General features: G+C 59.1%; 1 protein-coding gene and 1 long non-coding RNA gene across 3 annotated transcripts in view; one reads left to right on the top strand and one right to left on the bottom strand.

Moving 5' to 3' along the window:
* SDK2 (sidekick cell adhesion molecule 2) overlaps positions 1–18,483 on the top strand; it is a 249,400-nt gene that overhangs the window by 195,154 nt on the left and 35,763 nt on the right. For both annotated transcript variants that reach the window (XM_082707630.1, XM_082707629.1), the window contains exons 19-33: positions 2,946–3,141; positions 3,348–3,446; positions 3,816–4,007; positions 5,311–5,432; positions 6,125–6,234; positions 6,333–6,483; positions 8,921–9,158; positions 9,907–10,022; positions 10,663–10,852; positions 12,126–12,224; positions 12,708–12,902; positions 13,892–14,093; positions 14,990–15,093; positions 15,697–15,767; positions 17,331–17,466. In XM_082707630.1, coding sequence (XP_082563756.1) covers positions 2,946–3,141; positions 3,348–3,446; positions 3,816–4,007; positions 5,311–5,432; positions 6,125–6,234; positions 6,333–6,483; positions 8,921–9,158; positions 9,907–10,022; positions 10,663–10,852; positions 12,126–12,224; positions 12,708–12,902; positions 13,892–14,093; positions 14,990–15,093; positions 15,697–15,767; positions 17,331–17,466 — 2,221 coding nt within the window. The remainder of the gene's footprint in view (positions 1–2,945; positions 3,142–3,347; positions 3,447–3,815; positions 4,008–5,310; positions 5,433–6,124; positions 6,235–6,332; positions 6,484–8,920; positions 9,159–9,906; positions 10,023–10,662; positions 10,853–12,125; positions 12,225–12,707; positions 12,903–13,891; positions 14,094–14,989; positions 15,094–15,696; positions 15,768–17,330; positions 17,467–18,483) is intronic.
* Positions 7,926–9,464, bottom strand: LOC309851849. The gene is made up of 3 exons (XR_014304954.1): positions 9,289–9,464; positions 8,261–8,835; positions 7,926–8,038 (listed from the first exon to the last, which is right to left on the bottom strand). It is a non-coding gene; the product is annotated as an uncharacterized lncRNA (long non-coding RNA).

Below are 18,483 nucleotides of genomic sequence, written 5' to 3'. Positions count from 1 at the left end.
TTTTAATTTAATTTTGTTCTATAATTATGGAACATAGTTACGTGGTTCCAAAGTTAGATATACAAAGTACGTTCAGAAAATCAGCCTGAATTCTCCTTTCCCTCCCCCATAGGTTTGATTTCTTTTTGTTTGGTTGGTTTGGTTTTTCCTTTCATTTCTTGAACATAAGCAAATGCAAACATGTATAAATGTGTGCCCCCCCACCTTCTTCGATAAAGGACACTCTACATTTTCTCCATCTTGCTTCTTTATTTGCATTATATCCCGGGGATTGCGCCGTAGGAATATAGAGATTCTGGTTTCCTTGTCAACATCTGTGTTGGATTCCGTGGCATGGCTTTCCACGTTTGGTTTCCACGTTACATTTCCAGTTTGGTCAGGCAGCTCCCCAGCAGTGACATTTGGGTTGTTTCCAGACTTTTACTCTAATGAACATCTCTGCAGTGGATATCTTTATGCATCTATCTTTTCATATTCTTCACATTTCGCTTTGGAATAGATTCATAGAAAGGAGATTGCTGGATCAATGGATAAATGTATATATAATGTCCCTGCTACTGCCAAATCCTTCCATGATTTTTAAAAATTCTTTTAATTTAATTTTTTAAACAGGAAACGTATTTACATGATTCAAAAACCAACGAAAGTAAAAAGATAAATGTGTAGCAGGAATCCTCCATTGCACTCTAGTTCCTCATCTGCCTGTCCCACCCACCCAACCCCGAAACTCTCCTCTCTCCTGGTAACCACTGTTGTTAATTTCCTGCCTATCCTTCCAGAATGTTCCAGAACTCTCCCCAATCCTGGTAACCACTGTTGTTAATATCCTGCCTATCCTTCCAGAATGTTCCGGAACTCTCCTTACTCCTGGTAACCACTGTTGTTAATATCCTGTCTATCCTTCCAGAATGTCACATGCAAAGAGACAGAGATGGGGGAAAGACAAAAGGAGAAGGAAGGAGAGAATTTCCTCTACTTTTTCCTTTCCTCCAGCAGCTAGCAGGCTGCATATACCCCCCCTACCCTCTCATCCCCATAACACATAGCCTCCGTCAGAAACAAAAGGTACATCACTTCATCTCTCCTCCCAGCAGTCAGCAAGGCAGCTCAAACCGTCCCTGATAATAGCCTGAGGCTCAGAGAGGCTGGGTGACTTTCCCAGGGTCACACAGTAAGGAACAGAGCTGGGTTCTGTTCTTCTTCCTCTCCTCTGCTTTCCAAAGCAGAGGGCCAGGGTCCTCGATCTGGTGCTGTTCCCCAAGCCCATGGGCACCCACACCCCCCAGCCATGCTCACAACGCCCTAGTCTGCCTCGACTCCCAAGACTAATGGCCCAATAGCGTAAATGAACACGGAGCCTGAGTGACAAGATCAGAGATGCAGACAGCAAAGAGGAACTCCGACGCTCACCTAGGAGCTGTGTGTACCTCGGGAGGCAGAGGCCTTCATCCGGGATCTGCAGGGCCGGAGGGAGGCCCACAGATCTGAAGCCAGCCTCTGACAGCACCGTGTGCACCAGCCAGGCCTCAGCCTCTGTGGTCCTCAGTTCCCTTCCCGCAACAGCACAGGGCAGTGACGTCCATCCAGTCCCCACTGTGAGGATGCGGTGGGGCTGGCGGGCGACAGACTTACCCCAGTGCCTGACGCAGAGTATGAGCTCGTCCGGCGGTAGCCCTGGGCTGCCCTGAACCCATCTCCTTTCAGGGAACAGGAGGTGCAGAAGGCAAGTCTGTAGTCTTCCTGGCCTGGGGGAGAGACCTCTTAACACTGGGCCTCCTCCTCTGCAGACACAGCTAGAGAATAACAAGGGGCTGACATCCCAGAGTAACTGTTTCAAGGCCGCCCTCTGCCATCTTGGGCTTCAGGCCTGGAGCCGTAAGACGAAGAAGTCGTCATTCAGGAAACCACACAACCCTGTGCATTTCTGGGGTCATTTTTGGAGCCAATTCCCAGTGATCGTATTTTAAGGCACCTGTAAAGATGTTCTTTGTCCTTTATTCCTGTAATAATGGTAGTGATTATAATTGGCCTAAACCCAATAAAATAATATTTACCCAGATTTTGCACTTGCTGGGGAACAGACCACACAATTAATTCTATTGGCGTAATTAATTCAAATTTACATTAATTAAATTAAATTAAAACATTAAACTTGTTTCTTAATCTACTCCAAAGAAGTTCCACAATTTAATTGCTCTGAAACAAGATAACCAAAATAAGGAGATATTTAACATACTTATTAAATGCCACTTAGTATTTCTGATTAGTATTTTTAGGGTCTAATTAGTGTCTAATTAACTTGCTATAGGCTATCTTTTCACAATACCAATTAAATTTCCAAACATCCTTTATAAACACGCAGCCACGAAAAAGGAGAGGCTGAAGCATTGTTATAGGGGCGAGTTAATCAGGAGACATCAGCCTGCTATTGTTTTATATCTATAAATACCCGTGCTTATTAAAACTCATCAAGTGTTGCTTTTCACCATTAATTGCTAGTTAATCAACTTCAAATGAACGAGGAACTCTCTGAGACCAGCTGTCATTGTTGGAGACAGATGAAGGGCCCAGAAAGCAGGAGTGTGAGGGCGCAGATCAAGAAGAGAAGGAAGGGGAGGCGGGAAGCGGGTGCGTCCCAGGTGGGGTGTGCGGCACGGAAGTCAGGCAGAAAACCGCGCTGTCCCCAGACCAGGCTTTCCTCGCCGACACCCCACCTCCAGGTCGGGTCTCAGACTGAAATTCCAGCTTGGAACACGTTGAAAGCACTGGTGGAAGTGGCAGCTCTGTGGGGAAGCTCCGAGGGAAACCCGGTCCAGCCCAGACAGAGAAAGCTTTAGGGAACCCGAGGAAGCTGGGCTCTGTCCATCGGCCCGGACTGCGGGAGAGCCCTCGGCCTCTTCTGGAACATTCTTGCTGCCCTGCCTGAGTTGCTGGTCTCTCCCCAGCTGATTGCTTGGGAGCCGGAGCAGGAAGAGGAGGTTACCATGGTGACTGCCCGGCCCAACTTCCAAGACAGCATCCACGTGGGTTTCGTGTCTGGCCTGAAGAAGTTCACCGAGTACTTCACCTCCGTTCTCTGCTTCACCACTCCCGGCGACGGGCCTCGGAGCACCCCCCAGCTGGTGCGCACCCATGAGGACGGTAGGCACCACCCCACCCCTGCCGTCCCTGCCCCCGTCCGCAGCCACCCCCCGCCCCGAGAACCAGGCTGAGCGCTCCAGGTCCGGGGCGATCCCGGCCTTGTCTTCCGTCCTGGGGTGCCCCTGGAGCACGCGGGCTGTCCTGCAGACAGTGGTCTCTCGCTAGCTCTAATGTGCATTGGTGGGGGGGGTCCTTTTGGGGTACAGTGCCGGGTCCTGTGGGACACCTGAGCTTCAGTGAAATCCTGGACACGTCCCTGAAGGTCAGCTGGCAAGAGCCGGGAGAGAAGAATGGCATCCTCACAGGTAAGGGTTACAGGGGGCGTTCCTGAGCCCCAGGGGTGAGAGGACAGGGTCGTCCAGGCCATCCTGTTGTCCTGCTGACCGGTGTTCATCCAGAACCTCCCAGAAGGCCACTCTTTCTTAGAAAGTACTCAGGGGAGGTTCTCCGCCCCTCTGCTCTGTAGCACGTCCCCGGGCCTCCACCACAGGCCTCAAGCAGCTGCCGTAAGTCTCACTCCGTCCTACGGTCCCCACCCAACAGGGTCATCCTACCCAAGTTAAACCTGGGGCCCCAGAGACGAGGTTCCCTGCTCCCAGCCCAAGCAGTGCAGAAAGGCCAAAGCCAGCATTTGGTCCCACCAAGCTCACGCCACCACTGGGGGCTCTCCCTAGGGTACCGGATATCCTGGGAGGAGTACAACCGAACCAACACCCGCGTGACCCACTACCTACCCAACGTGACCCTGGAGTACCGCGTCACGGGCCTCACCGCGCTCACCACCTACACCATCGAGGTGGCCGCCATGACCGCCAAGGGCCAGGGCCAGGTGTCTGCGTCAACCATCTCCTCTGGGGTGCCTCCAGGTGGGTGCCCGCTCGCAGGGCAGGACTTCTGGCCTCTTGGGGTCCTCCTCCTGACTAAGAGGCTTCCTTTTTGCTCAGGAACTCTGGCTTTCCTCCCCCAGAGCTCTGCCCTGCCTTGGGTCCATGGTCTCTTGCGCTCCCCCCAGAGCAGGCTTCCATCTCATGACCCCAGGTCTCTGGATGGAGGCTGGGTGGGGTTCCTGCTGCTTCCCCCTGTGGCTCTCAGAAAAGCAGAGTCCCCCAGAGGACACCTCCCCATCCCCGTCTCATCCAGTCCTGTCCCACACCAGGTTCCGCATGGAGCCATGCTCTCTCTGATGCAGGGGAAGAATTCTCACTGTCGCCCAGAAAGTCCAAGCGGGATCCCTGCGGGTGGAAGCGTTGGTTGGGAAAGGGGTAGCCTAAGGTGGGAATCATCTGAGAACCTGGTAGGAAGAACGAGCTGAGCTCTAGTCTCAGCCCTGCTTCTGCCGAGCTTTGCGATCTTGAGCAAGTCAGAGTCGCCCCTCCGTGCCTCAGTTTCCCCCTCTGTATCTGTGGAAGGTGGACTAGGCTGGGTCTGTAAGTCTATGCCTATGGGACCCAGCCAGAATCCCTCAACCTGCCCCCCCACCCCGCTCCCGAGACAACTGAGATCCCAGAGCGGATTCGGGCGACCGCACCTGATTGAAAACACCAACATGATTGTGCCTCGAGCCAAGTGCTGTATCTGCATCAGTTCAGTTAGTCCTCACAGCAGCCCTGAGGTGGGTGATAGTACCATCGCCGTTTGACCGAGGAGGACGCTGCGGCTCAGAAAGGTTAGGTGACGAGCCCAAAGACACACAGCGTGGAAGCAGTGAGGTTAGAGGCCAGCCCAAGACAGTCTGACTTCCAGAGCCTGTACTCTTTCTGTTCCTCCTGAATCCGAAGGTTCCCAGGCAGAAATTAGGGGCGGCCTCCTCCACCAGCCTCCTCCTGATCTTGCTCAGCCGTTATCGGGTTTGGGAGGGCTGAGAGGGGCCGTGCATGTGGATGGAGAAAAGATTCTGTCGGGAAGCTCTTGCATGCCCAGCCCCCGTTCCCCGGCCCAGTCAGCCTCCCTGTGGCTCTGGGGGCCCTCCCAGCCCCCACCCTGCCTCGGGCGCCTGGTCAGGACACACACAGCCGTGGAAGGAAGGAGACTGTCAGAGGACGAAGCCTCGGCCCAGCTCCTCCCACCAGGCTTCTAGAAAAGGGTGACACACAGCCCCCGGTCCGGAGGCCTAGTCCATGTGGAAGGACCCTGTCCTCAGCAGATCTCCTTTCCCACCCTGTGTTGCAGAACTCCCCGGGGCCCCCACCAACCTGGGCATCTCCAACATCGGCCCCCGCTCCGTGACCTTGCAGTTCAAGCCGGGCTATGACGGGAAAACCTCCATCTCCCGCTGGCTGGTGGAGGCCCAGGTAAACCCTGATGCCAGGGGACCCGCAGCCCACTCAGCCTGCTCCCTTGGCCTTGGGCACACCCCTGCCTTGAGAGCCAACCACATGTGTGGTGGGGTTTTAAATATGCAGCTGTCAGATGGCCAGATACACCGAAAATGCCCACCGTTCCCAGGTCTGCCTCTGCTTTACTGAGCCCTGTGCATGCACATATGTACATGCACCCATGCGAGCACACACGTGCCCACACGTGAGCGTGCGTGCACACACACATTTACACACATGTGTGCACACACGCCCACACACCAGTCCTGTGGGTCAGGTACGGACTGGCCGGCCTGTAGAAATACATCGCTGCAGCCCACACCCCGTAAGTGGTGAGTCTCCGCGTTGGCTCCACCTGGGAGCTCATTAAATACCCAGATTCCCGGGTACCAACCCCAGGGTTTCTGATGGGCTAGGTCTAGGGCAGGGCCCTGGGGTGGGTTTCTAGGAAGCATTCCAGCAGCTTGTGTTGCAAGGTGGCCTGGGCTCATGCTTTTAAGTCATGCTTCAGGGCCTAGAAAGGTGGTGACCCCATTTGGGGCCCACCGGGTGAGCCCTGGGGTGGAACCAAGACCTTCCGTGGGCAGGACTTCACCTTCGAGAACCTGGGGCCCAGAACATCTCAGCCCCACAAGCCAAGCAGGTCTAAGAGTGTCTCCCTTTTCCAGGTAGGCGTGGTCGGGGAGGGAGAGGAGTGGCTGCTGGTTCACCAGCTCACCAACGAGCCGGACGCCCGCTCCATGGAGGTGCCCGAGCTCAACCCCTTCACCTACTACAGGTAACAGGGCCGGATGCGGGGGCTGCCCAGACCCGGCCGGGCTTTGGCCCTGGGGTCCTGCCCTCATCAACTTTGCTCGCTCCCTTCCCCCACCCCAGCTTCCGAATGCGCCAGGTGAACATCGTGGGCACCAGCCCCCCCAGCCAGCCTTCTAGAAAGATCCAGACCCTCCAGGCACCCCCTGACATGGCCCCCGCCAACGTGACCCTGCGCACGGCAAGTGAGACCAGCCTGTGGCTCCGCTGGATGGTGAGGCCCCCACGAGGGCAGTGGCGCTGCGATGGCTCCTTGGTCCTCGTCACCCTACCACGGTCATTGTCCCCGGGGGACCACATCAAAGAGGAGGTCACCAGAACACCCGCAGCTCCCTTCGCTTCTCTTTACACCCAGCACCTTTAAGGTGTCTCATACTCAGTCTCAGCCAAAAGAATAAAAGCCTTTTGTGAGAAGGAGCTAGAAGACACTGTTCAGTGAGAAGGCGTTTTACGTATATCTTCCATTTAATCCTCCTAGTCACCCTGCAAAGGGCACATCGAGACCCCAGTTTACAGCTAAGGAAACTGAGGGTCAGAGGAGTCAGGAACTCACCCATGGCCACACAGCTCCCAAGTGGTGGGCCTGGGGTTCAGGTGGGAGTGGTCCCCTACACCAAGTCCGAGAGCGAGGGGTCACGTCTGAGGCGACACAGGTGCAGGAGACCACCCCCACGGGCCAGGATTGCTGGTTGAGGGCCGTTACCCCAAGCGACCCTGTTCACCCTGAGGGCTTCCTCCTGTATTCGAAGTCCGGCCTGGAACCTCTCCACCGGCTTGTCACAGCAGAGTGATCCTGAGCTCCTGCTTCACAGATGGGGAAACTGAGGCAGAGAGCGGTCAGATCGCTGGCCCGAGTCCCACCCACCCCCACCAACGTCCTCCCCCACCCTCTACTTAATAGCAGGGCTCCGTTTCCCACCCTGGGGAGGTCTGGCCTCCCAGAATCCGCAGTCCTAACCCTTGAGCACACGGCCGCCCCATCTTCCCGGGATCAGGAGAGAACGTGTCCCCCCGACGCCGTCCCCCGCCGGACAGCGTCGTCCCGACTGCTGCCCCACGCAGCAGTCATCCAAGAGGTGTGAGGCGCACACAGGAACTCTGAAACAAGCAAATGTGGGGGACAGCACCCCGCAGCCTGGCTCCTGGCCTTCGTGCGAGGAAAAGCCTGCCTGACCCCCACTTTGCCGGCCGATCTGGCCACACACGATTTGGGTTCTGTGTCCGCATGAGCTCTCTTACCACTTGCCCAAAACACAATTTGCAAAACACCAGGCTGTGGGATTGACTGGAAATCCCTTAAGCCCTTTCACTCAGGCGGACGCCTGGTAGAAGGAGCTCGTGGCCCCATCAGCCCGGGACGAAGGGTAGTTCCTAATGCTGAGCGCCCTCCCGGGGGGGCTGGTGCCGGGCACAGCTCAGCGGCCTCACAGCCCCGGACGTGTGCAGCCCGCATTACTGAGAGCCTAGGCTCTGCCCCCACTCAGGGCCGGCTCCCGCCTTCCTCTGACAGCTCACTTGAAGGTTTCCAAACACTAAAAGACTAGATAGAGACTGACAGGGGGGTGCTGGGGGAGAAATAAAAAGGCAGTTGGTGCCCCGCGCAGGGCCCCAGGCACCTCCAGACCCGCCTAATGGTGCACGGCCTGTTACCTTTCCCTGGCAGGTAAGGAAGCGCGCGCTCCAGGCCCATCGATTTCTGTCTTAATGGTCTCTGGTCGGCTTCACTAAGTGTCTGCGGGAGCAGCGGCTGGCCGGAGGCAGCGAGTGAGCTGGGAGTGAGGCAGAGGCCGAGGAACCGGAGGAAGTGGGTCAGAATGCGGGGAGCCTGTGGGCCGTGGGCCCTTCAGAACCCGCAGGGAAGCAGTATGGCAGAGAGGTGAAGGCCAAGGGCCTTCGGAGGGAGTCTGAAGGCAGAGTGCTCCGCTCACACGTGCTCCCGATCACAGGTTCCCCCCACCCCCTCGCCACATGCACACACCCCCACCGCCTACCAACACTGCCCAGGTTCATCCAAATGACCTGGAGCCAGCAACCACAGCCCCAGTGGCCGAGGAAGGGAATCTGTCTGTCCTCTTGGCTGAAACTTCCTAGAAGGGGAGGCCGACCGTGGAGCAGGAGAGACGGGGGCTGCTGCTGGAAGGGCTGCCGCCGGTGCCGGGTGTTCCCTCTGAGCCCGAGATGCCGTGCCCCACACTTGCTTCTCCACATGCGCACGTGCGCCGGGAACAGGCATGTTAGAAGCAATTAAGTGAGTGTGTGTTGGCAGCCTACGCGAGGGAGTTAAGTGGTAGAGACAGCCAAGGCCACGGGTGCTGTGCTCCTCAGCCTGTTGGACAGACAGGCTTTGTGGGTCTCCTCCCCAGTCTGACGGCTCTGGCCAGGTCCTCAGTTTGCCCTGGACACAGTGAAGCATAGATGCCGCCTCCCCTTGGAGCTTGGCACAGACAGGCAGGGAGATGGGAACCGCCAGATCACAGACTCACACAATCTAACCCCTCCTCGGGGAGAGCAACTCACATGGGCACGCACAGCTTGGACGGTGGGTGTGGTAATCCTGTAGGGCTCCCTGGAAGAGGGTGCACGAGCCAGATAGTACCCCACACGGGGCAGGCCTGGCCTCACAGCCGCTGTACCATCCCGCCTTCCCGCAGCCTCTCCCGGAGATGGAATACAACGGGAACCCCGAGTCGGTGGGCTACAAGATCAAATACAGCCGGGCAGACGGCCACGGCAAGACGCTGAGCCACGTGGTCCAGGACCGCGTGGAGCGTGAGTACACCATCGAAGACCTGGAGGAGTGGACAGAGTATCGCGTCCAGGTCCAGGCCTTCAACGCCATCGGGAGCGGGCCCTGGAGCCAGACGGTGATGGGCAGGACCCGGGAGTCAGGTACTGCGGCCCTTGTCCTGGGTCCCGCTAGCCTGTGGTAGGGATCGCCCCACCTTTGTCTCTGCCCTTACGGCCTTCCAAGGGCACAAAGGCTGGAACTTTTGTACAGAATAAGCCCAGGCTCACTTACCCATTCGTGTCCATCATCCTGGTGGAGCACCTGACCTTTCTGCCGGATCCCCCAGTATCTTCCCACTGTCCCAAAGTTGGGGGGCTGGGGGATTCCCACCCCTGCGGGTTAGCCAGAAGGTCTTTCCCTGCAAACTGCCCATGTTTCTGGGCTTCCCCTTTAACTCTGACACCCAGCAGTGGCTGAAAGAACTGGAGGTGGGAAGGTCGGATCAGCTCTCAGAACATTCTAGAACCAGAACCAGCAGCTCATGGAACCCTGGCAAGGGTCACCCACAGAACATGAGCCCCCAGCCTTCAGGCAGCCCTTGCGCACCCACATGTGGTTTGCCGCTCTGAGGCTTTTTCCTGGCACCTTTTAAAGGACGTCCCTCCCCATCCCAGCCCCTCCCCCTCATCACTGCTGTGCAGACAGGAAGTGGGGGCTCATCCTCACAATGGTCCAGCAGAGGTTAACGGGGAGGCTTATCTGAAACCAGAAGCAGCATCTGTGATGTTCCAGAATCACCAGGAATCACTGCAGGATAATTTGCTACTTGGGGACCAGGTGTCACACCTCCTTCCCCTGGAGGGCCCGCTGGGTCCTGAGCTCCCTCTGTCTGCTCTGTCTCTCCCTCAGTTCCGTCCTCTGGCCCCACTAACGTGTCTGCCCTGGCCACCACCTCCAGCAGCATGCTCGTGCGCTGGAACGAGATCCCGGAGGCCGACCGCAATGGGCTCGTGCTGGGCTACAAGGTGAGTCCCGGCTCCAAGGTCACCAGCGTCGGCCTCCAAGCTGCCCTTTCCCGTGACCCCTGGGGCCCGAGTCACCACCTTCTGGAGTGGATGTGCAGGGGATCCCAGCATCTGTGTTCAGGTGGCACAGCAACCAAGGAATCTTCTGTCAGGACTACAGGCCTCCAAGGAGGCCCAGGTCCTTCCTACCCATCCCCGCCACCCCCAGGAGGCCCTCCTGGCTGCCCCAGCCTCGCTCAGCCTGTGGGCCTGGTTCCTACCATCTTCTAGAACCGCTGTCAAAGCTGCGCCCAGCCGTAGGGTTCAGCCCTGGCCCACAGATTGGGAGACGTGGCTTGACGTCCCTGCTCTGCCAGTACTGGCTGTGTGACCTCGGGCCAGTCACGCCTCCTCTCTGAGCCTGTTTTTCCCAGCTAAATGGCCTCTAAGGAACCCTGCAGCTCCATGACCCAGTGCATCTTTGTGTCCCCTGCTCTCCCAGAGCCCAAGCTCCACCCTCCTGGGGCCAAGCCTCTCCTAGGAGCCTGGGGCCCACCAGCTCTGTTCCCACCTGCCTCGCTTGGGGTGTGAGACTTGGGGAGGGAGCTGGCAGGCAAGACCCAGACCACAGGCCCTCACCCCCCGCACTGTGCTCTGGCAGGTGATGTATAAAGAGAAGGACTCAGATTCCCAGCCCCGGTTCTGGCTGGTGGAAGGGAACTCCTCCCGCAGCGCCCAGCTCACGGGCTTGGGCAAGTACGTGCTCTACGAGGTCCAGGTGCTGGCCTTTACACGCATCGGGGACGGCAGCCCCAGCCACCCCCCCATCCTGGAGCGGACGCTGGATGATGGTGAGTTTGAATCCCTGTGCACCTGGGGAGGCTGGGAGCTCCCCTTCCTCCTGCCTGCCTGGCCCTGCCTCCTCTGGGCTCACACTTTGCCCCGAACAGAACCATGGCGTCAGGCTTCTCCTGTTGGGGGCAGGTCACCTAGGGCCACCAACCCACCAACACATTCCAGACTCTACTTCCCTGAGGAAGAAATGGAAGAACGGTTTGACTTTGGATTCAGTTTCTTGCTCTCTGGGACAAGTGCACGGAATAGAGACTTGGCACCTGTTTTAGTTTGGGTTTGCCTGGGGCAGATTCACTTGGAGCAAAGCTCTGTGCAAGGGAAAGGCTTGCTTTTTCCTGGGCACGAGCTTCCTGGTCTCATTTACAAAAAAGAGCGATGCCAGTAGGGCTGCAGGCATTCATCCCTGCAGCAGAACCTTCTGTCAAATCCTGATGGACAGGTCCTTGGCTCCCTCCCCTCGCCCCCCTCCCCCCCACACACACACCCTGACCACCCCCTACAAACACTGCTGGGGTCCGGACAAAAGCGCAAAAGGAAGCGCAAACACCATATGTCCACATATTCTAAAGTTGTAAATCAAGCTAATGATCTGTTAAATTTGGTATGTTTGACTCTCCTGCCTTGACCTGGAAGGCCACGTTCAAGTTTAGAAATCTCAGACGTCGGGGGATTCTCTGGGATGAGGGTGCCCAGGGAGGATCGCCTGTGCCTTGTTCCTTTCCCCTCCTCTCCCCGGCACATGGTACTTGGTCTCCATCCACCTGCCCCAAACAGCTGCCCCTCCCCCAGTCATCCATCGGTCCGGAGGTGCAAGTTGGGGGAACGGGCCCAGGCAGACCCTCATAAAGGAGTGTTTCGGGCTCAGAGTGAGCCCCCCACCCATCCCACCCTATGGGTGGAAGGAAGTCAGACTGGCGCCTTCTGTATTAGAGACCAAGGGCAAGGCCCCCTTGCCCAGTCCTGAGGTCAACCCAGCATGTACATATATGTGCACAGACATGGACCCTGAGCCGCAGGAAGCTGGAGCCTCTACCCTTCTGCTTCCTCCCAAATAATGCCTCTTTTTGAGGGTAGAAACCTCACCGAAAGCATCTCTGTGTCCCGTGTTGGATCGAGGTGTCAGGGACAGAGCAGCACGCCACAGAGGTCATCGAGCTGAGTGTGTCCTTCCCCCACGGCCCACCCACCTGCTCTGCTAGAGCTGGACCCAGGGGGCAGGGGGAGGGGCTGAGCAGCAGCTGCCACCTGCTTCTCCTTTGTCCCTTCCAGTCCCGGGACCACCCATGGGCATCCTCTTCCCAGAGGTGAGGACCACATCCGTGCGACTGATCTGGCAGCCCCCCGCTGCCCCCAACGGCATCATCCTTGGTAAGCCTCTCCCCTCTCCAGTGCCCTGACTCTGGGTAGAAGGAGGAGGCATAACGTGTAAAGGAGGCCAGAGGCAGACTAGGCTCAGGAAGTGTCCACCTCTTCTCAAGAAGAATTTCGAGTCCTATTTCCCCCACTAGAAATATCATTGGGAGGGCATGGTCAAGGTTGAGGTTCCTTAAGGATGATTCATTAGCTGTGTTTTCCTAAATATTCCCCGAAGCCCCTGACTGGCCATCTGGTAAACCTCAGCTGCAATTCCTAAGCGTGACCAGGTGAGGGCGCACTGGCCAACTCCGCAAAGCCAGTCCGACCCAAGGCACGGAGGGACACTGTCGGTCAGAAGCATCCTTTCCTATTCAAGGGTCCTCCCCTAACACACACACAGACACGCACATGCACGCAGGCCCCCGGGGGAAGGCTCACGGGGTTGAGGGACTTCGACCTGCCCCCAAGCACAGCCCGTATCCTTCCTTCCCGCAGCCTACCAGGTCACCCACCGGCTCAACGCCACCACGGCCAACACGGCCACCGTGGAGGTGCTGGCCCCCAGCGCCCGCCAGTACACGGCCACCGGCCTCAAGCCAGAGTCCGTCTACCTGTTCCGCATCACAGCCCAGACCCGCAAGGGCTGGGGAGAGGCTGCCGAGGCCTTGGTGGTGACCACCGAGAAGAGAGGTGACCGCTTCCTGGGGCTGGGGAGGCCTGGGGGGCAGCCAGCGCAGAGCGGGGAGGAGGGAGTCCCAGCCAAGCCACGTGCGCCTGCCCTGTGCTCTCGGGGACCTGGGGATCAGCCAGTTACGAGCCACATTGCCCTGCCCTGGAATGGCAGGAGGGTTGCAGTCTCTGAGGTCGGGGTCAGCAAGCACTTGGTGGACTCCAGAAGCCGGGCTGGGAGGCCTTGTCCCAAGGATCCTGCTCTGCCTCAGCTGCTGGGTTTCTGAAGGGGGAGGGTTGGTGAGACCAGCTTCGGTCCCCTCTCCCCTCCGCTCAAAGGCCAAAGGCCAGGCTCCCCTGAAGCGGGCTGAGACCCCAATTCCTATGAATGTGGTTCGTTACACCGTGTTCCCAGGAAAAACCAGTAAGACAGCAATTGTCAACTGGAAATTGTCACAGCTTAAGAGGGAGCTACGCCCGGCATCGGCAGGTGGGGGGGGGGCACCCAGAATGCTGCCAACACCCTACAGAGCGCAGGACGGCCCCGTAACACAGACCCGGCCTCCCCAAGTGCCCGAGCGCCGAGTCTGAGCCCCTGCAGCAGGGCCTGGGGTGGCGAGAAGGAGGCCAGGGCGGGCAGGGCATCCGGCGGAGCCCCACCGAGGGAAGCGTGGGCTCCGTCCCACCCTGTCGGGGACTGCACAGGCCCCGTCTTGGCGCTGGGCAGGTGGGGCCAAAGGAGCTGGGTGTTTGGACCTCCTCACTGCCAGCACCAGCTTGGGCTGTCCTCAGGAGATCTGAATTCCCGGGCATCTGGGCCTCTAATGAGCTGAGGACAGGTCACGGACCAGGAGCCACGGAGCCATGGGTGCCGGCTGTCGGGATCGTGTGCACAGAAAGGGGCTAGGGCTGCGGGTATCAGACGCCTCCTTCTCTTCCTTGAGAAAGCTCACCCCCCACCCCCTTCCTGGCTGACCCCCCTGCTCCTGTCCCCCTCCACCACCTCACAGACCGGCCCCAGCCCCCCAGCAAGCCGGTGGTGCAGCAGGAGGACGTGAAGGCGCGCAGCGTGCTGCTGTCCTGGGAGCCGGGAAGCGACGGGCTGTCCCCCGTGCGCTACTACACGGTCCAGACCCGCGAGCTGCCCGGCGGCCGGTGGGCGCTGCACTCGGCCTCCGTGAGCCACAACGCCTCCGCTTTCGTGGTGGACAGGTGAGGCCCCGGGCCGCCGGCACTCCCTTCCACCCCTCCTAGTGCAGATAGCACCAGAGGGGTTCCCGGGGTGGAGGGGAGCACTGGAGGGGGGCATCGGGGGGTCTCCAGCATGCTCCTGGAGCCTGCCCACGCCCAGATGTTTTCCCCAGCCCGCACCTCCCAGAACCCCGCCTCTGGCTCTGTCCTAACCTCCCCCACCCCGCCGCCCCTGCTCTCGGGAGCCCTGCGAGGGCTGCCTCTTCATTACCTATTTCTGGAGCCTGGAAGCCCCTCAGGGAGGGCCTCGCCATCCCTCCTCAGCCATCCCTGCAGCCGACAGCGCCTCCCTCTCTGTCTGCAACAGGGGAGTGGAGCCGGCTCTGAAGTCTGGCTTCGATTTAATTCCTAGTGGCTCATATTTTTTTATATTCCGGCTGACGTGACCCAGAGTTTTGAGCAATTCTCTCCTCCTCACCCCCCACCCCCAGTAAATCAAAAAGGAAGACGTTGGCCCGGAGAGGAACAAGGCTTATAGAGATGAAGTGCTGGTGAACTCTCGAGAACCTTGACCCCTGCTAAGTTTACTAAATTCTAGAAAGGGATGGCGTTTCCCGGGGGAGGAGTTTGCTCACATGGAGGGCTGTCGGAGCTCTCCCAGCGGCTTGCCCCTGTGAGGTAGCAGACGTGGAGACAGGGCCACCTGGGAGCTGGAAGCGAGGCCACACGTGGGCTGGCATCAGGCCCCGGAGGCCCTGGGCCCTGTGTGCCCGACGGAACACTCCTAGCTTCTGAGCCTTGGCGTTCCCATCTGTGTAACAGATCAGCGCCCTCTGCCCCCACCTTTCCCCAAGTAGGGACAATGGGGTGAGGCATTAGGGGGTACCTCTGTTCCTTGAAACTTCTCAACCCCACAGGCTCAAGCCGTTCACATCCTACAAGTTCCGCGTGAAGGCGACCAATGACATTGGGGACAGCGAGTTCAGCGAGGAGTCGGAGCCACTGACCACTCTGCAGGCCGGTCAGTGACCCCTCCACTCGGATCTCTTTCTCTTGGCCCACTGGCACTTTCGGGGCACTGGGCATGCTCTCAGGTCCAGCCTCTGGACTCCGCGGGTCACCCACAGGGGCCCCAAAGCAGCAAACCCTTGTCTCCACTTTTGGGATCAGAGGGGCAGGCATTTGTCCACTGCAGCCACCTGACTGGAGACCCCTCTTCGGAGGGGCGGGGCCCCCAAAGGTGGGAGGGGCGGAGGGCCCAGTGGGCCCTGTGTCTGGCTCCCTGGGCAGAGTCCCAAGGAATTTGGGGCCAAGGGGGCCTTTGCCATGGTTCGGGCTCCCATGCCAAGCCCAGCATCCTAATGTGTTCTGTCTCTGCTGTCCCCAAGCTCGTGACCAACCCAGAAAACCAGTGAAGGGGCATTGGGGGGCCTTAGCAGCGGCAGCGCAGAGACCTGTGGCTCCAGGGACAAAGAGGAGGGGGCTCTGGGCTCTTGGATGTAGACTGGGGTCAGGGCTCCAGGCCTCCTCCCTCCACACTTGCAGAGGAATCTCCTCCCTGTGGCCTCCCAGGGGGCCCAGGCCCCAGCCCCCGGAGCTCACGCGTCTGTCTGTCTCTCTCCAGCGCCCGACGAAGCACCCACCATTGTATCGGTGACGCCCCACACAACCACCTCCGTGCTGATCCGTTGGCAGGTACGGCCCGGCAGCCAGCAGGCAGGCGGGGGCCCACAGCCCAGGAGGACTCAGGCACCCTCTGTGCGGGGACCAGCAAGGCTAGAGCATCACACACACACACACACACACACACACACACACACACAGCACTGCCTCTCCGTTCTGCTCTCCAGATAATCCTCTCGGGCAGGCCCTGTTCCAGTCCCCTCCTGCAGACCAGGACCCAGTCCTCAGGGAAGTGACACAAATGGGCCGGGTCGCACAGCTAGTAAGTGGCAGGGTCAGGCTTCATGCCCTCAGAGCTGCTAGTCGTGGGACAGAGAAGTGCGTGGGGCTTTCAGGGCCCCCAAGTCCCCATGAATCCTGCCCACCGTCCGGGCACAGAGAGAAGCCCCTTTCTCCACTCCTCCCCCCGTTGCCTGTTCTTTGGTGGGCACTGTTTTGTTTTTTAAGATTTTATGTATTAGAGAGGGAGCATGAGCAGGGGGAGCAGCGGGCAGAGGGAGAAGCAGGCTCCCCGCTGAGCAGGGAGCCCAATGTGGGGCCCGATCCCCAGACCCTGGGATCATGACCAGAGCCCAAGGGAAACACTTCACCAGCTGAGCCCCCCACGCGTCCCTGGACAGGCACGTTGTCCTGCTGCAGTCTGAGGAGGTCCACCAGATGCATGAGACCAGGCTGCCGGTCTCCACCTGAGACCCTCCTGTCTGCTCTCAGGTCCAGCCTCTGGACTCCGCAGGTCACCCACAGGGGCCCCAAAGCAGCAAACCCTTGTCTCCACTTTTGGGATCAGAGGGGCAGGCGTTTGTCCCCTGCAGCCCCCCTGACTGGAGACCCCTTGAGAGGAAACCAGAAGGGGCCCGCAGCCCCTCCCCAGCCCGAGGCCTCACGGCAACAGGACACTCTGTCCGGTGGAAATGACCTCATGCGGCCAGAAGCCAGGACAAGGCAGGCAGAGCCCCGGGCCATCCTGGCGAAGGGGCAGGGAGATGCCAGCAGCAGCCAGGGAGACAGTGAAGGAGCTAATACAAGACTGACCCCCTTCAGTGGGATTTTAAAAAGCGGTCTCTTAAAAAGTCGCTTCCACCTTCTCCTAAATCCTGTTCTCCTACTGGGCCATGGATGGGAGCAGAGAGTGAAGGAGACGCTGATAAAAGGCAGGGCAAGGCCAGTGCCTCCAGCAATCGGGGGCGGCCTCGTAGGAACCCCAGGGGACACTGGCCAGGTGGGAGGTGGCAGGGTGGGTCACCAAGCCCGGGGAGGCTGGTGCTGTGTGCCCTTGGGCAAATTCCTTACCCTCTCTGAGCCTCCCCTCCTGCTCCCGGAATGGGAATGGCCCGGAGGGAGATTCTAGTTCTCCCTGCCTTGCAGGGACTATTGCAGAGATGAAACCACCTCATTGGAAATGCTTCTTAAACTAAAAATGCTCAGCGTCCTTTTGATTTCTTTTCCCAGTGGCCACTCAGGCTCGGCCCTGTGGCCACAGGAGGCAGCATGGGGAGGGAGGGAGGGGGGCAGAGCGGAAGCGGGTGAACCTCAGAGTTTCCTGCCCTTCCCCATTCTCCGCTCCCTTCCCTGCAGCCCCCAGCGGAGGACAAGATCAACGGCATCCTCCTGGGCTTCCGGATCCGGTACCGGGAGCTGCTGTACGAGGGGCTGAGGGGCTTCACGCTGCGTGGCATCAACAACCCGGGGGCCAAGTGGGCCGAGCTTACCTGTGAGTGGCATCCGCAGGGGTCAGGGGACAGCGGGGCGGGTATACTCCCCTCCCAGCCCAAAAGCTTTCAGCTTCCTGGAGCCACCCTGACCTGAAATCCACCCCCCTTTCCTGAGTGTGCTGCTTCCCACCACCCCCATCCTGTTCAGCCACTGGGTGTTCACTGAGCACCTTCTGCGTGCCGTCGGACACTGGAGGCACAGCAGTAAACAGGAGAGATGTCTGTCCTCTGCCCTCTCGGAACTTACGGGCTCAAGGAGGAGAGGTGCTCCAGAATTAAACTCACAATAAATGTCCAAGACGGTTGGCATGACGGCCTTGGAGGCTTTTTCCAGGGGAGCCAGTGCCAGGGAAGGCCTCCCAGAAGATGGCCTTGGCGCTGACCCTGGTGGGTGATCCCAAGTCAACCCCCCCGAAGCTAAGGGGAAAGCCCAGCAAAGGGTCTGCCATGGAAAGGGCCAGGAGCTAACCCTGCCCATCCTGACGACCTGCTGGTGGTTCTGTCCCGCAATCCTTGGATCTGGCCTGTGAGTCCCAGGGGGAGTCACAGCCCCGGGAATGACGTGCTTGCCCTTTGGGGCAGGAGAGCGATGGCCAGCCGTGGAGGACCAGAGGCAGGGGTGCGGTCGCCGAGAGAAGCAGGCGGCTGGGGCCAAGGCGGCGGCTCGGAATGGACTGGAGGGCCGGGGTGGCAGATGCTGTGTGCCATGGCCACCGTGACCGGCTGGCGGCGGGGCGGGGAGTGGTCAGGAGAGAGGAACCCGGGGACGGGGGTCCCTGAGCGGGCGGGAGACGGAGAGCGTGCGGGGTGCTCTCGCGTAATTCCCCTAAAGCGTCCGTGTCTTGGCATCTAACAAGTATCGGCGGACCACGAAATGGATGGACGCGGGGCAGAGGAATGTTCCCAGAACTCCGTGTAGCTGATCCGACAGCTTGCACGATTTCTTTCCTGTTTTGGCAGACTGTGCCCGTGGTTGTGATTTCATAGGCCTGGGGATAATGCGGTCCTAGTTCCTG

Source organism: Mustela nivalis (genome assembly GCF_964662115.1).
Source record: "Mustela nivalis genome assembly, chromosome: 17".
NCBI classification, from domain to species: domain Eukaryota; kingdom Metazoa; phylum Chordata; class Mammalia; order Carnivora; family Mustelidae; genus Mustela; species Mustela nivalis.
The sequence above is the reverse complement of the archived record's forward strand: the minus strand, read 5'-3'. Positions and strand labels throughout refer to the sequence as shown.